This window comes from Eublepharis macularius, chromosome 1 (genome assembly GCF_028583425.1).
Source record: "Eublepharis macularius isolate TG4126 chromosome 1, MPM_Emac_v1.0, whole genome shotgun sequence".
In the NCBI taxonomy this organism is placed as follows: domain Eukaryota; kingdom Metazoa; phylum Chordata; class Lepidosauria; order Squamata; family Eublepharidae; genus Eublepharis; species Eublepharis macularius.
The window spans coordinates 155296324-155323668 of record NC_072790.1 but is presented as its reverse complement, the minus strand read 5'-3'; the positions used below and the strand labels follow the sequence as shown (position 1 = coordinate 155323668).

General features: G+C 42.6%; 1 protein-coding gene and 1 pseudogene across 1 annotated transcript in view; one reads left to right on the top strand and one right to left on the bottom strand.

The window, feature by feature from the left end:
• Positions 1-27345, top strand: part of PLD5 (phospholipase D family member 5) — a 243323-nt gene that overhangs the window by 147492 nt on the left and 68486 nt on the right. The window contains exon 4 of the mRNA XM_054987316.1: positions 1945-2059. Coding sequence (XP_054843291.1) covers positions 1945-2059 — 115 coding nt within the window. The remainder of the gene's footprint in view (positions 1-1944; positions 2060-27345) is intronic.
• Positions 922-1921, bottom strand: LOC129342019 (ribosome biogenesis protein NSA2 homolog; annotated as a pseudogene).

Sequence of the window (27345 nt, the reverse complement as noted above, 5' to 3'; positions counted from 1 at the left end):
ACATGGCCATTGATATACTGTTTTTAATTCATTATTGCCCATGCCAGAGATCTTTATTAGAATGTAAGGGTAGAATAAAAATACGTTTAATGACACCCATCCATTAACTAAATGGGGACCTTTCTTTAGAGCCCAGTTGTTTTGTGCACTTACAAGAAATGTAAAACACACAAAGCCCTAGACAGTGCCTGCCTGTTCCAACACTATTCTCAAGAACAGAAAGTTTTCCTTTATTGGTTTATTTGCCTTGCAACACACTGTTGCAATAAGAGTTATTTTAAAAACATATTTAAGAAAGAAATGAAAAAATACACTCATTTAATATACTCTTCACTGGATCTTTCTCTTGGCATTGTAAATGCTCATTCAAGTTCCATGCCCTTGTGCAACCTCAGCATAGCCTAATCTGATCTTTTACCTGTATTACTTCATTGGGAGTTAAATTAATATTATATGCATAACAGTAATAAGATTATCACAAACAGATGCCTTTGATGTAGAAAATGTATTCTACCAAGCAAGAGAAGAAACCTGAAACATTTATAAAGATTGAGCATTCTCCTGCACCTACTTGGTGAGCATGGAGGACGTGGAGAAGCGCCACTCACACCACACGGCATACAACACCAGTTAAGAGTAACTGGATACGTTAACTCTGATTTCTACATTTCCCATTCATTTATTCCCTACTCCTCAATTAAATAATAATAACATTCAATTTATATGCTGCCCTTCAGGACAACTCTTTTTTTTTTGGTTAAAGTTGGTTCCTTTTATTACTAGTAATATACATTGAACAAAACAGTATACAAACTTTCAGTTCTGGTGTTGCTACATTGATGTGACAACGCAAGTTCTTATCTGTCCATACTTTGAGGCACTCATCTGTGTGAACAAATTAGTGGAGTTTTAATGTAACACTTATGCAAGCAGAAGTGCATTAATGCACCCATCATTTTCTGGATTGTTGGTCACTTGATCATATTTCCCCCAAAGTACTTTGCCACCTTGTGTCATGAGACCAAGTTCACTAATGTTCACCTTGATGATGGTACCTTTTGTAATTACTCCCAGAGATGTATACAGAGGAGATGAAGGATTCTTTTTTACACCAAGTATAGGTAGACAAAAAGTTGCTTTGAGTACAGGATGTGAACCACAAACCCATTGGCTGAATGAATTGTTCATATTTTGGAAGCTTTCGAGTGAAGCCATCCCCAACAAAGCACACTTCTATAACCATTCTCTTCCATGCCTTCTTCTTTTTTTTCCCTGTCCAAATCACTTTAAGGGTTTCAGTCTCTCCCTGGACATGGACTTTTGGTACAGCAACCTTCCATTTCCTTGCTTTCTCTTTTCACTTCTATTTAATCATGTTAGAAAGAACTTTTGTTTGGGATTGATTTTCTCTGTCTAACAGATATGCTGTCGCAGCTCCTTCTGGAGTGTTTTCATCTTTCTTCTGTTTGGTATTTCTCTTTTGGTGCATCTTAATGGTCTTTTTCATCTGTATCTTCTCTGCATGGTGCTGTTTATGGTAGAATTTGGCCTTCAAACCAATTATTTTCTTGGCTTTCTTTGAATGCTCATGAGCCTCATGGCCGTCTTTCTTGCCCTTCAAAGTGGTTTACAAAGTTATGTTATTATTATCCTTACAACAATCACCCTGTGAGGTAGGTGGGGCTGAGAGAGTTCTGGAGAAGCTGTGACTGACCCAAGGTCACCCAGCTGGCTTCAAGTGGAGGAGAGGGGAATCAAACCCGGTTCTCCAGATTAGAGTCCCACTGCTCTTAACCATTATACCAAACTGGCTTTCAGAATTATGATAAAATAAAACAATATTAAACTCAAAATACATATTTGGATTTCTCTTTTTCTATGTATTATTTTATGTGTTTAATTTATTAACAGTAACAGACATATTTCCTTTGTTATTTTCTACAGGGGCAACATCTTTTTGAGAAACTGCAGGATCTCTTGTCTGAAAATATTGAGCTTAAACTGGTGAGCGATATTCTTCCAATGAAATCAAAGGTATTACACAACTTGAAAAAAAGGGGTAAGAGCAAGTTCTTTATGTTGCTTCATATTAGCATTAATACATAAATGTCTTCTTTGCTTCTTAAAATGTGGGTTTTTTCATACACATTAAATGTTCAAATAATGACCAGATTGCACTGTATAAGTAAGCACTATGAAACTCCACTGAGTTCAGCGAGAGAGTTAAACAGGTTCTTTAACTTTCTCATTTAAATAAATAAATCTGTTCGATGCTGCTTGGGTCATGCCCATTGAGATTAAATAAAAGAGCAATGTTGCTGGAACTAGAACTCTTCAACATTTTGCTAATGACAATGACAAAAAGCCAGCTTGGAAGAATGCTGTTATACTGTCTGAGTGCTATTACGCTTGCCATATACAGCTTATTTGCCTGTCATTACTGCCCTGTGCAGTATATTATACAAGTCAGAGGACTTGTATAATATATACTATGCACCCTCTTTCATCTCTTCCTACTCTTATATAGGGGTGATTAGCATTTCATTGATCTTTAAGTTCATTTCTTCCTTCTGCCACATGCAAAGAATGATTGGGAATAATCTAAATAATCATGTAGTTATTGCCAGTGGAGTTACTGTTATTTGTGAGAACAAATGTCCTTGTCTTATGAGATAAAAGCTTAAATTTCACATACAAAATCCTTTATAAGTTTCTTGTTTTTATTGAAAATGCATTGCTTATCAATAAAAAGTCAGATGATTTCTGGACAAGCTTTTAAGAATAAGAGGTTGCATTTTATCCCATTTTCTTTTCCAGAAAATATATTATAGATTATTTTTGAGGGATTTTAATCTTCCTAAATGATATGTGTTAAACATGACTATTAGATAAGAGACTATATGGTTTTGAATAAGTTGTTGTTACCATGTTGGATTGCTTATATGGACAGACCCTTCATATGAGCAGCATTCTTGCGTAAATTAGCCTCCTGACACATATTTGAAATTACTTAGAGCCCTGAAGTCCCTTGTCTTATTTGAAATGTGATGTCCATGAAGGGACAGATTGTCTCAATCCCCAAGTTATTTCCATAGTCAAGTGTGGCATCATCATCAAATGTGTCATTTTGAATTGCAGATCCTATCCATGCTCCACTGCAGCAATTGCTTCGTCTAGCATTATTTTTAAAAGTGGGTTAGGATAGAGCAAGTACAGCTACTTTTTTTGTGACAACCAATACCAGGGGGTTCCCCCCCAAAAAAAGCCTAAGTTCATTTTCTGCACAGTAAATCATCATCCCATCTGTTTGCTATGTATTAATTATTTGGTTGTTGTTTTTTTCTGAACTGATGTGTAGTTAAGTTCTTACTAGATTTATATATTTCACTTTCAGAAGTCCTTCCACTCGTATATTATTTCTGTAACTTTATTTCTCAGTTGTGGGGGATGTTACCACAATTTAGGAGTAAATTATGTATTTTGCTCATATGCAGTCCTTAAGCCCTAAGATAATTATAATTTATCATGTCTAATAAAGTTGGGAATTAGTTGATAAAAGAGAATGCCACATTTCTTCACAAAAACAATTTTTTACCCTGTATTATTAACTACATTTTCCTTATTGTATCACTGGACAGTGCACAGATGAATGATGAAAACAAAGCCTATTAATTAGCCAGTCAAATCCACTGCTCAAAAACTGGTGTCCTGATTGAACTGAGAACTGTCATTTGAGAACCATCTCAGCACCAAATATTATGAAAATCTAGTAGATTTACACTTCAGAATATTTCTGATGCCTTCTGTTTCTCTCTCTCATTGTTTTTGGCATGCCACAAGATGATAGGTTGGATCCAGTGATCCATCAGTTAATTCACATGGCTTCCTCAGCCTGCAGTCATATCTGGCCCTGGAAAGTTTACTTCCAGAGTCATGGGACCCACATTTAACTAAGAGCAATGTGGGTCAAGAGTGCTGCAGTGGGGAAGGGATGAAAGCATCCATCCTCCTTCCTGCATGAACAGAACTTCAATAATAGAAGAGAAGAAGGGAGAGATTTTGCTCCCTTTTGCCTTCCATTGCAGTCTCCTGCTAGCATGTCTATTACTTTCTGGGGAGAGGGAAAAGCAGGGAAGACCATGGATTCTTGTGCAGATCTTCCACTGACCTGGATTTAACCTAGTATCTTCCTTAATCAAAGTTTGGTGCTGTGATCATTATTATCATGGCATTGCCCTCCTAGGATGCAGCACAAATACATGCATCAAGCTTTCACATTCTTAACTGTTTATTTGAATCATTTTATTGACAGCTTAGTAAGTTTTATAATTCAGTAAAAGACATCCAGTAATCAATGGCTTCATAATTCAGAGGCAGATCAGCAACAGTGTGAAAACAGGTAGTTTTACAGCATTGTGGTATACCAAGGTATGCTTCAAAGATAAAGGTTTTTATTTCTTGATGAGAACTTCTGTATAGGAAGAAACACAATACTTGTGGTCATTGTGCACAAGTTTCATGCTTTTTCTCCACTAAAGTATTTCCTATGTCAGAATATGAAGCAGGCTTAAATTTACAGTATCTTCCTATGTGCCTCTTTAAACTGTGGGTTGGGTGTCATTATAAAGTTTCCACATCTGAGAGGCCCCGGTCAACTGTCATCTAGTCTTCAGATCATACGTTAAAGAACAATCCCTTCTCCTACTTTTCTGCTCCTCAAATGGATTTCCCTAATAGACTTGTGCACCTGCATGTATGAGATATATGCAGTGTGTTGTAGCATAATGTTTAGAGTTTTCTGCCATGGAATCAAACTTGGGTTGCTTTTCAGGTTCATAGAAAGAATGGGCTTGCCTCTTCATGGCTACAATCTCTGGATTTACATATCCACAGATTTGGCCATGTTGTGCATTAGTTATATTGGCAAATGAGCAAGGTCTTGTGGGAGGCATCACATTTCCTCTTTCCCTTCCCTGGCAAATCACTCAGAGCCAAGCTACAAGTGTTGAATTACACTTGCCTGGCAAGTGAACAGATTCATGTGTATTCCTTCCTGTTCACTTGCCATTCACTTGCTCTCCACTTCATCAAGGGTCCTGAGGGTCCTGACTAGAGATGGGCATGAACAAAAAAAACCCCGATCATGATGTTCATTGTTCGTTGCCATCCACGAACAGGGACTCATGAACAACCACGAACATGGCCCTGTTCACGAACATGTTCGTGGTTGGCTGTTCGTGGGGGCCAGCAGGCTCTCCTCCAGCCACCATCCAAGTTTGGTCAAGATCCCTACTGCACCACTCCCAGAAACCTGACCTAAGCAGGCACCAGGAAAGGTACCAATAATAAATAATAGCTTGGCCCCAGAGCCTGGCAGCAGACCTGGAACTTGAAGAGGTAGATCCCTACTGCACCACTCCCAGAAACCTGACCTAAGCAGGCACCAGGAAAGGTACCAATAATAAATAATAGCTTGGCCCCAGAGCCTGGCAGCAGCCCTGGAACTTGAAGGGGTAGATCCCTATCCCACCATACACAAAGAAAATTCAAGCTCCAATGCACTCTCTCTATCAAAATGCCAACAGCCTCTCCACTGCCTGCAAAGTCAGAGCTGGCAGTCCCCTCCCCCCTGGTCTTTGCTCCCTTGTTGTAACAAATTTGGAGCTCCACACTTGGAAGGAAGACCTGCTTATCAAGCTAAATTGGGCTTAGATTGGGGTTTCCAGGGCAACAGCAGGAGTTCAGACAGAGTTCAGACAATCCCTGCCTAAGTTGCCAAGGGAATTGATTGCAGGTGCCAGACTCTCTGGCTTGATGAACAGCAATGAACGAGGCTTGCAATGACCACCTGTTCATTTAGAATGGGGCCTCATGAACAGCTTGTTCATGAACAGCAGATTGGGCTGTTCATGGCTTTTTTTTGTTCATATTGCTGTTCGTGCCCATCTCTAGTCCTGACTTTGTCAAACCCCCTCCATTGCCCAATATGACATTCAATTTATTTGTTTGTTTGTTTCATTTATAGTCCGCCTTTGTCACTGAGCCTCAAGGTGGATTACACAGTATGAGATTAGTACAATCAGTATCAAGTACATTTCAATACAGTATGAAGGACATTTCCATAAACAATACCATAGGGTAAATAGATACAAGTTTAAAAGACATACTATTAGAGTATTCAAGCTCCTAGATAAAACTTCCAGCCCTGCCCCAGCCATTTTCTGCCTAAGTACATCTATCTGATATCCCAGCTTCTTTTGATAATTCAGTAATTAATCTCATCATCCAAACTTCCGTTTGTGGGACAGCTTTAGCAGTTATTTTCAAGTTCACCAATAGATTTCAAGTTTCAACCCTGAGACCAAGCCTGTCCCACCAAAGTTTCTTCTTCACTTTGTACCTGGTTTCTGGATCCTGCCTATTACCCCAGCCCCGTGGTTGATCTACTCTTACTGAAGTCACTGAACCTCCCAGCCTTGGACCTTCCCCTTCATTGCTGGATCCTTGACCTTATAGTTGGTTCACTTTCTGGACTACCACTCTTTGACTCACTGGGCTTTCCTCTCCTTTGAACCCTGAAACTTCATCCCTGGACCTGCTTTTATCACCCGCTCCTGGACTGGACCCTAGGCCATCTTTTATCTTCAAAATCAGGCTCATATATTTTCTGGTCCCTCTTTTCCAGGTCTTTTCCCCAATAAACAACAGATCATAGGCAAGGAGGCCTCTGTAAGGATTTTGCATTTGTTTACTGTACTGTCTCTTTTTGCTATTCTTGCCATTCCATTTTTCCATTCTATGTCTTGTTAGGGGAATAAAGTTCTTATTTAAGAGCTATTTTCTCCTTCATTCTTTTGGAGTTCTGCTCTGAAATGGAACCCTGTTATACAAAGGCAGAAGATCTCAAAGTTATCTGTCATCTCTGTCTTTTGGTGCTACACCTCTGAAGATGCCAGCCACAGCTGCTGGCGAAACGTCAGGAACTACAATGCCAAGACCACGGCAATACAGCCCGGAAAACCCACAACAGCCATCGTTCTCCGGCCGTGAAAGCCTTCAACAATACAAGTCAGGTGTTGTTGCAATCACTGAAATTCCCAGGATCTTTCCACAATCCCCCCATGGCTCCCTCTTTTCAAAGAGCTGAAGCAAGTTTGTAGGGGATTGCAGGCCCACATACACAGAAGCATTCCTAAGATGCACGCAGAATGCTCCCTTTCACAAGTGCCTCCACACTCCACTACCTTTCCCCCTTCAAAACACCTAATCATAACAACAAAGACAACTTATTTCAATAATAAACAGAAGAAACAGAGGAAAATAGATATACAGCTGGGCTCCCAATGTCCCTCTTGCCCAGATCCTTTCTTTTTCCACTGCAATCACTCCATATTTCCTCCCATTGATTTGCTAACCAAGCAATCTCAAGCATACTGGAGTTGTCAGACAACCTCCTTTATTTACAAGCAAGCAATCACTAAACAACAGTATCACCTTTATAAAAACAGGTGCTTATACTTTCAAACTGACACACTCACCGGTTCCTTTTATAAAACAAGGTCCCGTTATCCTCTTGGCACGCACAATCACACGGGCACTTTTATGATTAAGTCCCTTAGTAGAAGCACACAAAGTTTCCCCTGGGAAGTGTAGTGTTAGTGCAGTCACTTAAAGGGAAATCCCTCCCACCAAAACAAAATCCAAGGGCCAAAGAAAAATGTTTCACTTTCACACTTCAAGCACGAATCAAACAGCCAACCATCACTCATACACACTCTCTACACATACTTCTTCCTTCTACTCCCAATAGCATTTACAAGCACTATAAGACAGTATATCACAGCAATATCAAATGAAAAATGCACGGTTCAAGGAGAAAGAGAAACACAGCGGGCAAAGAGCCCTCCCTCCTACTTAAGCAGAGGAGCCAAGCACTTTCTTCTCCACTCAGGCGGTGAGATAGTGGGATATTCTACTAGTGGACCTCCAAGTCCTTCCTACTTCCTTGAATCCACTCCGGGTGGTTTAACTCCTTTCTCCCCAGTGGATAAGTACCGAATCCCCTTAGAAAAATCAGGGCAGGCTGCTTGGCAAGTGGCTCTCAAGCAGTACAATGATTCCTTCCCCCTGACCAGGGAATATTTACTGGGCTCTGACTACAGTAAACCCACTTCACAGGTAACCAGCGATCAGGCACTGGTCCCCGGGAAACTACCAACCTAGGTTCCTTACTCTGGGCCTCCAAGCCCTTCTTACTCTCTGTACTCCGGGCCTCCAAGCCGTTCTGAGGCAGCCTCCCACAACGGCTTGCCCTTCTTCTAGGAAAATAAAGTGATAGAACAAAGTAAAAAGGCAACTTACCAGTCTTCAAAAGTTCAAACGGCGAGAAGTTCAGAAAGGGGGCAGATATAAGCTCCCCCCCCCCATCCAAGTCACGGCACCAAGTTGTTGTGGAAATTGTTGCTCTGCAACCAGGGACCAGTCCACTAGTTGCTGTCGGTTTGCTGCTTGGGTTTGCCTCTTACCATAGGCATGTAAAGAGTGCAACCTCACTTGATCTTTCCCTAGTACTAAACTGATGTCTCTGCTAAGAATAATATGCCAGCAGCAGGAAGGTCTTTAAGCCAAACTGGAAGTTTTTATTCATACAGGCAAAACAAAACAAAAAACAGTTGGGCAAGGCACCAGATATGGGCCCAGCTCACTGACCACTAGAGCATTATAGAGATAGTTACAGAATACAAGTTAGCATGCAAGCTACAACAATATTATAACATAACTACAGAAAAAAAAGCTTACCCTCCCCCCATTCCAGAGCTCTGGGACCCCCCCCATTGCACAGCCACAAAGGCTAGCGCTAGCCCTTGCGTGTTGGCAAGTGAAGGGTCCTGAGTATCTGGTTCGTCCCTCTTTTATAGGGAGGTATCAAAGGCTTGTTAACATCCTAATCAATTACATTGTCTTTGTTCCTGAAAGACAGTTCCGTTGAGGGTCTTTCGTGTAAACACAAGTCTACACATCCCTTACCTCTGTGATAGACTGCATCTTTGATATGCATTTGTAATTTGCAAAGGAATGTTCACACTACACTAGTCATAGGATATCCTGTTCTCCCCGGAGATAAGCTGTTTGCTGTTTACCTTTGCTCTTTTGGTGATTTATATAAAAAAGGCCAGAGGACTCAAAAAGGTCCCAAACAATTAACAACTTTTATGGCCTCATCTATTCCCTGTCACAGAGGGTGAGATCTTCCTAGGAAAGGCAACTTTATTCTGCAGGGACAGAGCTTTTGGAAAATTTCTTTTTCCCAAACTATAGCTGGTTCTCTATTTCTAACATAGGCCAAAAAGGCCTGGTTCCGACCCACTAACAAAATTCTGACGACATCAGGTGGTAGCAAGTCACCTGGTGGTTGCTGCTGGGCTTGGCCCCAGTAAGTCTTCCTTCAAAGGCAAAAACAGTTTGGAAAGGGCTCTTCCCCTCCCCCCTGCCTTTTACTGACAGAAACTATGGCTTGAGGGCTGGCAATACTATTGTGATTCTCTAACACTGGCCACTGGGTGCACTTGTTTCTGAAAGCTCGTTTTATCTTCTTCTTTTTTTAAGATTTCAGATTTTTCTGCCAGTCTGGGGCTTTTCTCAGATTTGTAGAAAGATCTGTCTTGTCTGTCCATGTTCCCAGTCTCTAGATTTAAGTATGCACCAATGGGGCCATGTTGAGAATTAGTCACATTGATAGCTTTGGAAGGGGCCTCCACCTATCCAGCCTATCCTCCCATATATTTTTTGAACCACGTTCCATATAATATTTATATTTTAACTTTGGTTATTGGGGGAAATGCAGCAATTATCATGGAATAACAACTGTTTGTGTTTTTGGTAGTCTACTTTTATGACTTCTCTTTTTCCTCTCATAAGTACTCTGCCCAATTTTACATGCATTGACAGCATATGCTATGATGTATTTTGGTCAGTAAGGCTTTAGCCATTATAGTGTCAACATTCAATATCTGAGATACTCTATGGGAATGTATGTTCTTTCAAGGCAAAGTCCCACTGATAGCTAGATGTTAGAGGCATACTCTGTTTTGTCTGCTATTACACTACAAATGAAGCCCATACTTTAGCCATTGGGTCTCTTTGGGAGGTGGGAGGTGAAATGTAATGACAACTCCCACTTTAGATATATTTTGAATTCACCAATGGCATCAAAACCAGGCTCATTTTCTCATTCACTTTGCAGGGAAATGGGAAACCAGATCCTGTGATGAGGTGTTCAACAGAATGAGGGTAAGTCTCCCTGGAATGAGGAAATAATGTGGAAAGTTAGATAAACAAAATTAACTCTTTTTAAAATAGGTAAAGGAAAAAAAGTTGTAAAAGAGAAAAAGTACATTTTGGAAATCATTCTTACATTCCCATGGAGCTTCCCTATTTGAATGTTGACACTACAATTTTTTTTTGTGATTTGGTGTAATAGTAAAGAGTTCGGTAGCACCTTTAAGACTAACCAATGTTATAGTAGCATAAGCTGTTGAGAACCACAGTTCTCTTCATCAGATGCAGCAGATGGCAGATTGTATATTGCACTTGTATGTGATAGACTATGGCTTTAATCCCAGCTCTCCTATAAACTTGTAGGTTTCCTGGAGCCTGTTATCTACCAACCTCGGATGATAAAGCAGATTATTTAACTACTCCTAACAAGAGGTGTGCAGGCCCAGAAACAAGCCAGAAATATTCAAAAGAATACTGTTATGTTTTGTTTATTTTTTTCTTCTAAGTTTTCTCTCTATTTTTTTTCTGTTGGAAGAATTGGAGGGGGAGAGGAATAAAAGAGATTCCCCCCATCAATTTTTCCAATTTCTTTTCCCAGGCCTTCATATTTTTCTACCCTTGGCTCACGTGAGCAATAAACATAGTAAAGGCCTATTGAAACTGAATAAGCATAACAGGTGCTCCATGTGGCAAACCACTACATATTTTTCCCCACTTTATCAACAACTGCAGAAAAAATATTTTACAGTAACAAACTGATATGATCACACACAAGTCTTTTTTTTGTTTTAAAAAAGGTGCCAGTACTCATATATGAGACTGCACTAATTCCACCAATTCCCCACACAGAAATTGAGATAGAACCCCAACCCCCACCAGGTGCTGGTACTCAGTTACAGTCATTACCACCACAGAAAAGCCCTGGTCACACAAATGGTGAGGCACCATAGAAAATAGCAAAACTACATATTCCGTTTCAAGGGATCTCCCCCCTACTTGTGTTGAAAGCCACTGTTCCATGTGCTCTAGTAGTCAGTAAACTGTAGCTATGTATATTTATTCATTTATTTCATTATTCTCACATTTCCTCCCAGGACAATAGTTGCTTAAAAACATTCTCCCCTTATCCATTTTATCTTCTAACCACTCTGTGAGGTAGGTTAGGCTGAGAGTATGTGACTAGACATGGGCATGAACAGCAATACGAACAAAAACCCATGTCTGTTCGAGAGTCTCCAAATGAACAGATGATCGTTGCAAGCTTCATTCTTTGCGTTCGGCAGCCATTCATCAAGACAGACAGTCTGGCGCATTTCAATCAATTCCCCTGGCAAGGGCAGAGACTGAACTCTGTCTGAACTCCTTCTGGCTCCTTCTGGCTTTAACCCTTCAGCTTGCAGCAAACACTCAGGTTTTTGCCACTCAGAAGAGAAATAGACAGCAAAAGGGGGGGACCCATGGATCATACCTTTCCTGGGCTGCAATCTCTCTGAAACTTGAGGGGTCTTCAGAGGACAGTGAGCACTGTGTCCCCTGCAAATTTGATGGGTATTGGACATTGGGAAGGTCAGTTTTGTAACCCCTCAAAGTAGCTTGCAACAGGCAGTCCAGTTTTTGCCACTGTGAAGAGAAAATGACAGCAAAGGGGGCGGTGCCGGCTCTCCCGGTGCGAGAGGGACGGAGAGAATCTCTCCATCCTGCTGGCACCGGGAAGGAGCAGCCCCTCGGCACTGGCTCTGTCCACTGCCAGAAGAATGAGGAGATTCTCCTCATCTCTCTGACAGCGGGCAGAAGGAGCCCTGTGGCACCGGCTCTGCCCACTTTCAGAGGGACCAGGGGAGTCTCTCCTCGTCTCTCTGACAGTTGGCAGAAGTGGCCCTGCCGTGGCAGCAGCTCTGCCTACTGTCAGAGGGACCAGGGCAGTCCCTCCTCATCCCTCTGACAGTGAGCAGGAGCGGCCCTGCGGTGGTGGCGGCTCTGCCCACTGTCAGAGGGACAAGGAGATTCTCCTTGTCTCTCTGAGAGCAGGCAGAAGAAGCCCTGCAGCGGTGCCGGCTCTGCCCGCTGTCAGAGGGAAGAGGCAATTCTTCTCAGCCCTCTGACAGTGGGCAGAAGTGGCCCCACGGCAGCACCAGCTCTGTCTGCTGTCAGAGGGACCAGGGGCATCTCTCCTCGTCCCTCTGACAGCAGGCAGAACTGGCCCTGCGGCGGCTCTGGCTCTGCCCACTGTCAGAGGGACAAGGTGATTCTCCTCGTCTCTCTGACAGTGGGCAGAAGAGGCCCCTGGTGGCACTGGCTCTGCCCGCTGTCAGAGGGACAAGAAGATTCTCCTTGTCTCTCTGACAGCGGGCAGAAGTGGCCCCATGGTGGCGCTGGCCCTGCCCACTGTCAGAGGGATGAGGGGAGTCTCTCCTCATCCCTCTGACAGTGGGTAGAAGTGGCCCACAGCGCCGGCTCTGCCCACTGTCAGAGGGCAGAGAAAATCTCTCTGTACCTCTCACACCCGGCAGCAGCAGCCTGGTGGCATTGTGGGGCAGGGGGCTGGGGGCTGGGGGCTGGGGGGTGTTTAAAGGACCCTGTCCCTTGCACATTGCAGGAAAGGGCCCTTTAAACTATCAGCTGGCACGCGGCAAGGGGGAATCCCCCCCTGCCACCTGGTAGTTTAAAGGGATATTTAAAGGGCCACAAACACCGAACATGTTCATTAAGGGGACATGTTCGGTTCTGTTCATTGTTCATTGTTCGTGGATGGCAACGAACAACAAACAGGGTGTTTGGAATTTTTTTCCCATTTGTGCCCATGTCTATATGTGACTGGCGCAAGATCAGCCAGAAAGCTTCCATGGCAGAATAAGAATTTGAACTTGTGTCCCCCAGATCCTAGTCTTACCACTACACTATCAGTGCAATCCTATGCAGAGTTACTCTAGTCTAAACCTGTTGATTTCAATGGATTCAGACTGGAGTAACTTTGCATAGGATTTTACTGTGTATGGAGTATAGCCAGAGGAAGCCCAAATTATGAAATACATGGAAACAGCAAATCCAGTCAATGATAAGATTGCCAACTCCAGCTTGGGAAATTTCTGGAGATTTAGGAGTACAACCAGGAGTAGGTCAGGTTAAGGGGTAGGGGCAGCTCCATAGGGATGTAATGCAATGAATTCTACCTTCTGAAGCTGCTATTTTCACCAGGAGAATTCATATTTGTGGTCTGGAGATCAATTGTAATTCTGAGATCTCTATGCCCTACCTGGAGGCTGGTATTTAAAATGTATTCTGTAGTTTACTATAGGATTGAGTTCTAACATCTTGATAGGATGTTTTCAGCTTAATTCTTGATAGCATTTGGAATACAATCAGAGATTCAAAATGTCCACAGTATGTAACATTACCAACTTAGTCCTGTGTCTTTAACAGAGCTTGACATTCAGACTGTAAACAGGGTTGCACTTACTTGTAACTGTTGTTCATAGAGTGGTCTTCTGTGCAGGCTCACATTGGGACTGTTTACCAGCAGTCCAGCTGTGGAGATTTCCAGATCTTTCTAGAAGACTTGGAGTTCCCCTCCTTCCTTTGGAGCTTTCCTGCCAAAAAATCACATGACCAGGAGGAGAGGTGCTATTCCCTCAGTTCTCTCCATGCCACCACCAGACACCCCCAAAAATTAAGGTTCCAGAGAGTTCACAGCAGGGCATGAGGGAGCGAAATGTGCCTGCACAGAAGATCTCTTGATGAACAACAGTTACATGTAAGTGCAACCCTGTTTTCATCTTTGTGGCTTCTGTGCAGTCTCACTTTGGGAGAGTAGCAAGCTCACTTACTGAAGGATGTGGGTGTGAAGCTCTCAAAGTAAGAGACTATGGAGGACGAACTTCCCAACAGATGCTTAGTATTTCTTTGACATTAATCCAGAGGTGCTTCTAAAGAAGCTGGGAGCTCTCTAAAAGTGTCCCTGTCAAAGTACAAGCAGGAATACAGCAAGGAAAAAGAAGCACTCTGGTGGGGAGAGCTGTGCTAGGTAACGGGCATTGAACAGTCATACATTAAGGGAGAGTGTGATAGCCTCTGCCAACCCACAAAGGAAGAGTTGTGTGAGGATACTGCTAGGTCTCTCTTGGAGCCTGAATTACTAATACAACCAATGGTGTTTTGAGACATGAGGGCTTGAAAGCCAACCTCTGGTAGGGAATCCTGGCCAGGGCATTGGACACATTAACATTGTGAAACACTGTGAATGGAGGGAACATAGGTTAGAACCCACAATGTCCTCATTCCACAAGTGGAATTGCTGTTCACTAAAAATGAAGCATCAAGGAGGTGCAAAAATTTAACAAGGGGTTATACCTCTACTTTATCCAGAGGAGTTAGCCGTGTTAGTCTGTAGTGGCAAAATCAAAAAGAGTCCAGTAGCACCTTTAAGACTAACCAACTTTATTGTAGCATAAGCTTTCGAGAATCACAGCTCTCTTCGTCAGATGCATGAAGAGAACTGTGATTCTCGAAAGCTTATGCTACAATAAAGTTGGTTTATGCATCTGACGAAGAGAACTGTAATTCTCGAAAGCTTATGCTACAATAAAGTTGGTTAGTCTTAAAGGTGCTACTGGACTCTTTTTGATTTTACCTCTACTTTAAATGTCTTTGAAGATCCAATAAGGAAGAGGAAAGTTTAGAGTGTTTGAGTCCCAAACATAACCAACAGCATAAGAAGAAGAGTCCAAGTCCTGCTATAGCCTCAGTAATGACTCTTACTCACTTAAAGATGCAAGATATGGTAGTCAAGGAGCAGCAGTTGTCAGTCAGAAAAAACTACTGCTATAGTGCAGGAAAAGGACTTGGTCAAAACTGCCAGAGCCATCAGTGGGAGTGATAACAGCAGATCCACACCAGAATAGTGAAAACAGTGAAGCAGGAATGATGGGGCCAAAGAAAGGAAAGAAGAACAGACAGTCACAGCATCATGAGAGAGCCCTGGGAAGAATAGAGCACTGAAAGCATATGCTCTGTCTAGAAAAGAAGAAAACAAATTTGGGTATCCCATGAAGTGTGAAACCATATTCTACCAAGGTGACACCTACAGGTATATAAGAACATAGAACTGCAATTGTGAAAGTGAAAACACTGAACAATCTTAGTAAAATGTGGATTGACTAAGAATGAAAAGGCAAAGGAAACTGTTTTTCAACTAGTTGAACAAAAAAGGAGTTTGCCCTGGAAGGAGTCTGTAACCAACCACCAACAGACCAGAGGAGAAAACTATATTGCAGCCACAAGTGGGATAACCTATTTGTTGTGTATTTAATAAATACCCAAGGTGTTGGGATTCTGCCACTAGCTGTCTGCACCCCAACAGCAGAGAGTCTCTCTGCAGGAAGGTTAGAGATAGGTGTGAATAAGGCAGCCAAGCATAACAGTAAAGACTACAAAACTCAAAATTAGATGACCTGGACCTAAAACAGGCTTTTCCATCTGTTCTCCTTAACAAATAAGGAGCACTAAAAATAACAACCTTTTTCAGTCTTGGGGAAATACTGAATAGTTCAATTAATGGGAGGACAGGCAACCTCCCCAGAGAGATGTGGAGAAGAACTTGGGTCCTTTGAGCCCATAAAGCAATACAGATGTGAAAAAGAATTGTAGGGAAACTGTAAGTGGTGGCCAAAGCAGCAGACCACTGAATTTTTACTTCCTCTTGCAGAATAAATCATTAATAAGAATAGACAAATGAATTTAAAAGATTCTCCAGCAAGTCTGTCCTTCCTCATAGAGTGTTGTTTAGCTGGAATTAAGAATTCAGAGTCTCTCTGTAAAATCACAGTAACAGCCACTACTTTTTTTTCTTATAAGTCCTAGCATGGACTAGGGCAGTCTAGCTCCAAATGAAAGCAATAGACTCGTCACACACACGACAATTATAGGCTGTGAAATACATAGATATTTGAAGGAGAGAGCTGAAGATGGGTAGCTGTGTTAGTCTGTCTGTATCAGTAGAAAAGAGCAAGAGTCCAGTAGCAGCTGTAAGATTAACAAAAGAAGAAATGAGCTGAAGAAGTGAGCTGTGACTCACAAAAGCTCATACCCTACCATATCTGAAGGAGTAAGCTGAACTCACAACAGCTCACAGCAAATAAATGTTAGTCCTTAGGGAGCAACTGCGCTTTTATCTTATTCTACAAAGATGCAATCTGCTATTGGAGATGTTCAGTGGTCTCGGTTGTAACACTTTGGCCAATACCCTTCATGCCCCAGGATGAGGTTAAAACGAGTTTCATGCTCCTTTGAAATGTGATGGTAAAAGGATAATAATGGCCTGTTGATTAGCAGCTTAAAGGAAATCTTGCAGCAGGGGAATTCTGCTTCCCACAAAGGCTAACAGCATGCAACATTCACAGTCTACAGTGAATGAATTAGAGATGAAGTGCTATTTAACCTGCAGGCCATCAAAAACAATAATGATGATCACAGGAATGAAGTATAAATTTGCTAAAGGATTGCAGCAGGGGCCCCAACAGCAGCCAATTCAATGAAAGTTTGTGTGTCGAGGACTTCTTGCCCTGGGGCACACTTTCTTAGTAGAAACATAAGACATCTTCTAAAAAGATGGATGTGGAGTTTATCCAAACCCCACCTTTAAGTCTCAGTGGAGAGCTAGAGCAGCCAGAGCACAGGGTGTGCTAAATGCTGACACTCAAGAGACTCCATGTGTGTCAGTGGATGGAGGGTGGACTTTATGAATATCCCCTGGTGACATTGGTCCACTGAAACAAGACATATTAGCTGGCCCTTGTTGGGATTGTGGAACTTGTTTCCTGTGATTCTGGTTCCACCTGCAGCAAAAAGAAAAAGAAAAAAAACCATAATTAATAGGAATATGTAAGATTGATGACCATCCAGGACACTTGACTTAACTGTAGAAGTTTTTGTTCGCTTTGGGATCCATTTTTGCTGTTGCACCTAGAGAGAGAGAGAGAAAGAATCAACTGCAAACTCTCTGTTGGAGTCCAGTTTCATATTACAATCTATGGACTTAGTTGTCCGTAATATTATATTTATTGGACTGTGGATATTTTGTATGTCTTTTAAATATTTATTGTAAATGTATTTATACTGTATTTATATGTAGTTAACACATAGCAATTTTCACTTATTTAATTATAAAAAACAATTTTGAGAGTTGTGTTATAGTATCCACTCCCAGATGTGGGATTTCACTATTTGTTTTTGGTCTTTCTCTAACTTAAGCAGAAGCCATCTTTCTTAAAACTTTGGAGGCTTCATGTTAAACAAGCCTCTTGCTAGGAAAATTCCTTTACTCCACACTCCCACCTTTTCTTGTAAAAGCCTCTCTGAGAAACTAGCTGTCTTCAGAGTCTCAGCTTCTAGAGACATTGAGATAAGATAACGCATCCAGCTCGTTAGCAAGTGAGCCTCCATGGATAGTTCTTCTTGAATTAATTAACAAACAATTTGCACCTGCAGGACTGGATCAGTGTGCCAAGAACTGCAGACCTGGCTCACTCCTCCTTCCTCACATACGCACCCACCTTTGCGTGACAATAGCATTTGGACACCTGATTGGCTAACAAGCCTGGGCCACTTTGGTTTCCAAATGGCATAAAAGTAGCTATGCAATATGGAGCTTCCAAGCTTTCAGTAGGCTTCAGTGACTTGACTGTAACCTATCCCTGGCTTCACTTTTGGCTCAAGATGGATGCTCATACATCCATCATTTTGTTCTGATAAGCTGCCTAGCTGTTTGCCTCTTGGACAGAGACTCTGATTTTCATACCTTTGACAACACCTTATTCTGCCTCATTTTGGAATACTGTGGTATGCATTAGTAAGTGCTTATATGATCTAGGATTTATTGTTTTATCCTCACATTCTGTCTCGTGTATTTAGATAACCTTGCACTTTAAAATAAATAATTATATTTTCCTTTTGTGGTGGTCCTTGACTTTGAAGTCGCAAAGCTGTAAGTCATTCTGCTGAACCTACTTTGTGAACTTGTGAACCACCTACCATAATAACCTTTTGTTTTGTGGACTTTACTTGCAAATCACCTTTGCAAGGTAGACTTCTGTTAATTCCCTAATAGGCTTGGAGCTTTGTCCCTTTCCTCCTATGCCCAAGGATAGCCAAAGGGACTGGTGGCAGCCTACTAAGGCAATTGGGACCCTCTCTCTTATTGCCACTTGTAACTTGTGTGAAACTGGCCTATAGGGCACTGTGTGGCTCTTCCCCTTAACTGGGTCAAGGCAGTGGCGCCCCATGGACCATGACAGGAGCCCCAATCATTACAGTGATGGTTCCAGGCTGCTATGTCACTGTGTTAGCTCTATTAACTCCTGCCTCCAGGGACTGCACCTCAGAACCAAGGACAGCCTGGGAAGAGAAGGGATTTCTTGAGTTAGGCAGGCACATTTTCAAAGACCTTGGGGGAAAGCCTTTCAGCCCTGGATCCCAGGTCTCTATCACGCTACACCTCCAGGTGTCTTCCTTCAGAGCTGATACAGCCAAGGAGGGAAGGGGCCTTTATTCATCCAGGTATGCAGGCAAAGCCTCTGGGAAACAGCCTTGAAACCGAGGACTCTGTCAGGCCACATTTCTAGGCTTCTCCCTTTGGAACCAAGGGGGAAGGTGCCTTTAATCAGGCTGGCGCGCCACTGCTAACCATGCGAAGAGCCACTGTGAGAAGGCTCTGACAGGCCACACCTAGGGTTGCCAGATCCCCTTATCCTTCCGATGGGGGAGAGGGGAACGGACCTGGCACTTACCTTTAGTGCCTTCTTGCATGTGCAGAGCACACACCACCCTCCTAGCCTAGTGCGATGATGTCACTTTCAGGAGTGACATCATGGCACAGGCCCCAAAAGTGCTCCTGGGCCTTGTGTTGGGCACATTTGGGCCTCCAAACAGGCCAAATTGGCCTGGTGCAAAGTCCCAGAGCACTCCTGGGGCCTGTGCCATAATGTCACTCCCAGAAGGGTTCCAGGGAAGCAATCAGGCTGGCGTGAAAGCCACAGCCTTGAAGAAGAGACACTGTGAGGAGGCTCTGGCAGGCCATATCTCTAGACTTAGCCCTTGGTAATCAAGGGTACCAGGGAGAGAGTAGGTGCCTTTAATCAGGCTGGCCTTTTCCAGCATCTCGGAGAAGCTTATCTTGAGCCATAACAATGAAGGGAAAGACAGAAACTTGTTTTCTTCACTAGAAAGTCTATTGAGGAGTAAAAACTTTTAAAGAAATACTTCTTCTCAACCTCAAGGATGAGGTGGGGGGAAAGCAGAGAACAGCAATGGAGATGCTCTCTCTGCGGCAGCAAAAAGAGAACTGAGGGAATAGTGCCCTTTCTCCTGGTCATAATCACAAAGATGAATAGGTGATTATGCTTATTTCCGTACTGTGAAAGATTTCAGCTGCTGATTTTTCCAAATCAATCTGAGATGAGTTAAAAGCCAGGAGTAGGCCAGATCACTTTTTCTAATAACCCTGATATTACACAATATACAATGCACCATACAATCCTTGTTTTGTTCATCTAATTTCATTGGTAGAACCCTTTTCTATTTTATTGATAAATAAGAAAAAAGACATATTTTTGGACCCCAAAACTGCTGTTTAATGCTGAAAAAGATGCCCTTGCATTCTACCACCAGCAATATCTTATTATATAATTGAGTAAGCGTGTTTCAGACAACTCACTTTATACCCTGGCACACCACCAGAGGGTGCTGCCACAGAGGAAAGCCCAGGTAACTTACCATATCGCTCCAGAAAACATGCCGTGGTGGGAAGCCCAAGCTGGGAACAGGAGCAGAGGGGGTGGCAATGCCCTCCCTGCGCCTTAACCCAGCTGGTATTAGGTGTGGACCAGGTGGCAATGCCCACCCCCGCCTTAACCCAGCTGGTATTAGGAGCAGAGCAGGTGGCAATGCCTGCCCCCCGCATTAACCCAGCTGATATTAGGAGTGGAGCAGGCGGCAATACTCTCCCCCTTCAGCCAGCTGGGATCAGGAGCAGAGCAGGTGGTAATGCCCACTCTCTGCTGTAACCTAGCTTTTATTAGGAGTGGAGCAGGTGGAAATTCCTGCCCCCCCGCCTTAACCCAGCTGGTATTAGGAGTGAAGCAGGTGGCTATGCCCATCCCCCACCTTAACACAGCGGATATTAGGACCATAACAGGTGGCAATGCCCACCCTTGCCTTAATCCAGTTGGTATTAGAAGCAGAGCAGATGGCAATGCCCACACGCTTCACCCAGTTGGGATCCTATGCCAATGCCCACCCAGTGCCTTCACCTGGGTGGGATCGGCACAGAGCAGGAAGCAATTCCCTTCTTCCCTTCACCCAGCCAGGATAAGATGTGGAGCAGTTGGCATTGCCTGCCCCCTTCAACCTACTGGAATAAGGCACTGAGCAGGCAGCAATGCCCATCTTCACCCTGTCAGAATCATGCACCAAGCAGGCAGCAATCCCCACCCACCCCCTTCAACCTGCCAGAACCAGGAGCAGAGAAGGTGGCAATGCCCACACCCCCTTCACCCAGTTGGGATCAGAAGCGGAGCACATAACAAAGCCCACCACCTGTCTTTGCCTATTGGGATCAAGTGAGGAGTAGGAGGTAATACCTGCTCCTCCCTTCACCCAGCAGGTAACAGGTGGCAATGCCCACCTGATCACCTTGCTGAGATCAGGCTTGGCTCCAGGGGAAAAAACACTGTGTTCCCATAATAAATCCAATAATCTCAAGTACAGATTTACAGAGCAGAAGGCAATGCCCATTTCCCCTTCACCCAGCTGGGATCAGGAGCAGAGCAGGTGGCAATGCCTCCCCCCTTTACCCGGCCTGTATCAGGTGTGCAGCAAGTAGCAAAGTCCACCACCCCATCACGTTGCTGAGATCAGGTGTGGAGCAGGTGGCAATGCCCACCCCCTCTTTCACCAGCTGGGATCAGTGACGGAGGAGGAGGAGGGAATGCCTGCCTGCCTGCTCTCGCCTTTCTAGAGCTCGCTGTATTTTTTCCCACAACGGGCTTTGTTTCTAGTTCTAACATTATTTACTGAGGAGATAATAGGCGCCCAGAAGAATAATCCTTTGTATGAAAAGACACTATTGTGGATTTTTGCCCTGTTTGTGTTTACCTTCCTCTATAGGTTCCTCCATGCTGACTGCTAGAAACCATCATATTTCAAACTAGTAATGGGTGTGTGTGTGTGTGTTTACTTCAATCCGTTGTTCATCTAGTGTGAAATACATGCAAGACACATTACATCCTGTAATTTTACTGCATAAATAGCAAACATAAATGCCAAACACTGAAGGTGTAATGTAAAAGCAATTATAGTGACAGTTCATATTTCCCTATATTTTCAGTGAGTTGTTTATTCCAAGTATGGCCTTCAGTGTTACCTTATGGAGCTCATCTTAACCAATTGAATATAAATTCTCTGCTCTTCAGTTTGTTTCTTCAGGATTAAATCCTGGTTATGATTCCCTGTTCAGGCCTTTGAAATAAATGTAAAATCTGTTTCATGCTATCACTGCTCAGATTTCCATAGTGTAATGTCAGTAACTAAATGGTAAAGGACACACTTTGCAAGTATAATTCTTGTCTCCAAATAAGAGCTTTCTAGTACCAAGACTGGGAAATGCTGGATCTTGCCTTATAGAAGTGGGCATGGTCTGAGAAAAACCCACGGGCCATTGGTCCGTGGTCCATTGTATCTCATGGACCACAGACCACAAACTTTTTATAGACCCACCCTGGTTCATGAACCGGTTGGTCCATGGTCCATCAGCGCTGGTTTCCATGCTGCTTGCAAGCAAAGGGCACAGAAACAGGGGCTTTAACCCCCCCTTGCTCCAGCTGGCTGGTGGGCTCCGCTAATTAGCTGGAGCAAGGGGGAATTTTAAAGGGCCCTCTGTGCCACTTGTGAGCGGTATGGAGGGTGCTCCGTTGCTTCAGCTGGCTGGCAGGCTTGCCAGTCACCTGGAGCAAGGGGGGGATTTAAACTTTAAAGGACTGATGGCTTTAAACTTTAAACCCTTGCTCCAGCTGACTGGCAGGCTCCACCAGTCAGCTGGATCAAGGGGGGTTAAAAGCTTCCCCCAGGGAACGTGCTGGGATGTCTGGAATTATGGACCAGTGGACCATGGACTGGCCCAAATTTTGGGGGGTTCGTGGAAAACGGCATCCCCACGACCTGCTGGTTCATGAACACTGAATTGGGCTGGTCTGTGTAAAATTTTGGTCCATTTTCCAGTCCGTGCCCACCTCTACTACCTTAATATTGGATAAATAAGCCATCAGTAAAGTTATAGAGGTCCTGGAAACCATATTTTTTTCCATCACCCCATTATTGTTTCCAAGTGTTTTATGATTTTAGATTCATCTTCTCCTCACTTCATATGCATAGCTACATTTTATTGGATGTTACAACACTTTATGTAATGTTAGCCTTCTTTACACAGCACCATAGTTGTTAGAGTTAAATAGTTTTATAGGGCTGAGAATATAAGGTAATTTAAAACTTTGGTGCATAATTAAGGTTGCCAATTTCAGTTTTGGAAATTCTTGGAGATTTCGAGGAGGTGCCAGGGGAGGACAGGAAGATCAGCAGGGATGAAACACCATAGAATTCATCCTCCAGAATGGAACTGAAGGAATTGATTTTCTGAGTCTAAAGATCAGTTATAATTCTAGAACTCTGGGCCCCATCTGGATGTTCACAACTCTATGCGTAATCTATGGATTAGCTTTTTTTATGCTTTCATTTTGCTGTACCCTTGGAAGGTTTGATGGATATAGATTTGAAGAAAAGGGATTTTATATACTTTTTATATACTACTTCTGTGCCTTTTCAGTATTACATGCTTTGCACTCTTTCTATGCTCAGGAGCCAATGTAGTATTTGTAATGCAACCTGTAAGAATATGACACTTGAAACAAGAAGATCTGAGAAGAATGTATGCTGAACCTCTGTAAGAACTGAGGACTAAATATATTGCTTGTAGGAGATGCACTTATAGAAATATTACGCATATGTTATATTATTCTATAGGATTCCAATAGGAATCAGTATTAGAGAACCTTTTGTAGAAAACTGATTTGATGCAGCAAGCTGGTTTGGCCATCTGTGGCATTATCTCCCTTAAGGCTGCAGAAAAAAACTGGGGGAAAGGGCAGAAACAGGGGAAACATCCCTTTCTGCCCACGGACTTCAGTTATCTGAAGGCACCAAGGCTGCCAGATTGAGACTCCCTGGCACCATTGAAGGTGAAAGTGTTATGCCCAGAAGGAAGTAGGTAAAAGGTTGGAAGGTGTCCTTCCAAAATGAGGACAAGATTAAAAGCTGCAAAAATAGAGTGTGGGGGAGGGGAGTATATTTACCAATCAGAGGAGCAGCATGGTCCATGGAGGAAGAGAGCTTCAAATGCCAGCATTCTCAGCCAGGAGAGAGGGAGAGACTTAGGGAAGCAACCCTAAGGGAGCAGCGCTTGGACTCAGGAAGCATGCATGATTTGAATAAGACCGGGGCCCTACCTTTATAGGTCAAATGTGCCCTGAGGTGGGATAACCCACCTAGCCATTAGAGCAAAGTCTCCAATGATCGGTTCCTGGATTTAACAAAAGGTTTGACTGCCTTGATGGGTAGCTGCCGGGACATGTGAAAGGAAATGTAAAACTTGTTCTAGTGCAGCACAGAAGGGGTAGTTTATTAATGAAGTCCACCAGAGCTGAGTTGATGAATTTAGGTGGGGAATGTACTTTCCCAGGAACAACTGTATATACTTACAAATGTCATTTGATTAGCCCCTCAATCAAGGACAGGAGATCTCATCATGGAAGGAGGGAAAGGAATGTGCTAAGTGGGGATGACTTTGCGAGGCCTTTGTTGCACTGGACTCCTTTGGGGCTAGAAGGATAGTAAATCCAATCGCCTCTCAATCACTTTGCATTCCTGTGCAGCATTCCATGCATGCCATGTTTTCCCAGGCGGGACTCAACAACTATTAGAGGCTCTCTACTGGCAATATCATCGCCATTTTAACTCCAGAGGCCTGAACATCTTTAATATCACAAGCATCCATATATAAAACTGCTATTAAAATGGCAGAGGCTGAGCCGAAAGCTTACACCTCCACTGGAAACATGGTAGCCCTAGTACTACTACAGCTCTTTATTAAAAATAACTATTTTGAAGTAAGTTCAGTTGATTTCTGTGTAAGGGGCTTGGTATCGCAGCTAGTTAGTTATAATAACAAATGCTGCAGTATGACTGTTAATGATGAGGAACCCCCATTCAGTTATATAATTTTATTTGCTGACTCAGATCTTATTTTTGAGCTTTGTTATCTTCTTTTGCAGTTTTGTGAATTAATATTTTAATAAGCAAGTTGTGCACAACCTAAGCAAGTTGTGCTTCCTTTTCCTGGTTATTTGGCTATAACATTTGATAGAATACAGATAATTGAACAAACTTTGTTGCATTACATTCGTGATTAAATTATCTTTCCATTGATATATAATTTTATGGTATTGCTCCCCCCAAAAAGTGGTACGAGATATCAAACCTCAAAAATGCACTTTTTCCAAAAGGTTTCCACAATTTTGGCCACTAGTGTACTTTACTACACAAGCATTCACAGCATGTATGTTTTTATCCTTTACATTTGTACCCTTTAGTCTTCTCTTTCTGTCTCTGTCTCTGTCTCACTCACTCACTCACTCACTCACACACACACACACACACACACACACACACACACACACACACACTTTTAAACTCAACATATTGTTTGCTGCTTCTTTCTCATCTGGGTTTTTATTTTTGGCTTTTTCTCCCCCCTCGATATTTTTAAATGCTCATTAACTTTATTGATGTTTCTTCTTCAAGAATTTTAACATCTTTCCCAGCAAAAAGAACATAGGAGAGCCCTGCTGGATCAGACCAATGGTCCATTTGTTCCAGCATTCTGCTTTACATAGGGGCTAATCAGTTGCCTTGGAGGGCCAACAAACAGGGCATAGAGGCCAGGATCTTCCCTAGTTGTTGCCTCTTAGCATTGGATTCCAGAGGTTTGGTGCCTATGAATATGGACGTTCCCTTTAGTCACCACAGCAAGTAGCAATTAATGTACCTATTCTCTATGTATTTGTCTAATCCACTTTTAAAGCCATCTACTGGCCATCACTATGTCTACTGGCAGTGAATTACACAATGAATTACTTGTTGAATAAATAAGTATTTCCTTTTGTCTGTCCTGAATTAAACCATCATGTTCCTTGGGTGTTCCCAAGTTCTAGTATTTTTATAAATGGAAACATCCCATACTATTTTGCCTTTCCTCCTAGGAAAGATGCTCCAACTCCTTAATCATCTTGGTTGCCCACTTCAGCACTTCCTGCAGCTCTGCAATATTCTTCCTGAGATACAGCAATCAGACTCCAACTCAAATTTATTTTATATACATAGGGAGGGTGAGAAAATTACCATTTCATTTTAAAATCTCAGACTCCAGCAGTATGCTGTATAATCAGTATCATTTATGGGATGCCATGAGACAATTGCACATATAATAAGGATGATCTTGATGGATTCTGTCAAGAATCCATCTTGCTCCAAGGAACTGATTTGATCCAAGGAACATGTTTCAGACAGCTAAGCTATTAAGTGTGTCAATCAAAATGGAACATAGATTGTCTATGAAATAAATACAAGCTTTGAACAAATTGATGGTTTTAACTTTGTTCGTTGCCTCAGGAATCTTTTGAGGGCCAGTATAAAATAGTTTCAATAAAATAAAGGAAAAATATAATTACAACTTGGCAACCACACAGCACTTGCTCTATACTTCTAGCCTCCATTGAAATGGTAACCAGCTCCTTCCTTTTCTCTTAGAAATACAGTTTTCAAATGGAAAGACATTTTTATATTACTTCTTTGGCAAAAACAAATAATATGAGAGAAGAGTTTGATATATCTCTAACATGGAGAGCCTTGCACATTAAAAGATGTGCCACAAGCAGCCCAGTGTGGTATAGGGGTTAGAGTGCTGAATTATGACCTGGGAGATTCAGATACCCGCTTGACCATGAGATTTACTGGATGATCTTGGGTCAGTCACTATCTCTCAGCCCTAAGTTACTTCACAGGGTTGCTGTAGGGACAAAATGAGAAGGGAATAACCCTGTACGCTGTCCCATGCTCCTAGGAGGAAGGGCAGGATGAAAAATGGATGGGTAGCAGTAGAATCTGTTTAAAATGCTATGAGCATAAAAAACATGTGCAAACACAGTTTGTGTAATATAATAAAAGCATGCTGCTTGAGTTTCAAGTAAAATGGTGAATTGTATGTTCACCATGGAGAAAGAAATCAAGGGTAAACTTCCATTCCTAGATACCTTGGTCACCCACAAAGCAAACTTTCAGTTAGGTCACAAGGTCTACAGGAAACCAACTCACACAGATCGATACTTACACAAAAACTCCAATCACCACCCTCGACAGAAAAGAGGCATAATAAAAACATTAGTAGACCGTGCAAGACGGATATGTGAACCACACTTTCTCAATGAGGAAACGAATCATCTAAACCACGCACTTCAAGCAAATGGCTACTCCAGAAATGAAATCAGAAGAGCAATTAAACCAAGGATAAATCAAACAATTAAGGAAAAACAGTCTCCCACAGGAAAAGTGTTTTTGCCATCTACCAAAGGAATCACGGATCAGATGGGAAAGCTCATGAAAAAGCACAACTTACAAACAGTATTCAGACCCACCAGAAAAATACAACAGATGCTACGATCAGCAAAAGACAGTAGAGACCCCCTCACCTCTGCAGGAGTATACCGCATACCCTGCAGCTGTGGACAAGTTTACATTGGGACCACACAGCGTAGCATCCAGACAAGAATAAAAGAACATGAAAGACACTGCAGACTTGGCCATCTGGAAAAATCAGCAGTAGCTGAACATAGCCTAACTCAAACAGGACACAGTGTCCTATTCCAGGACACTAAAATACTGGACAACACTTCCAACTACTTTGTCAGGTTG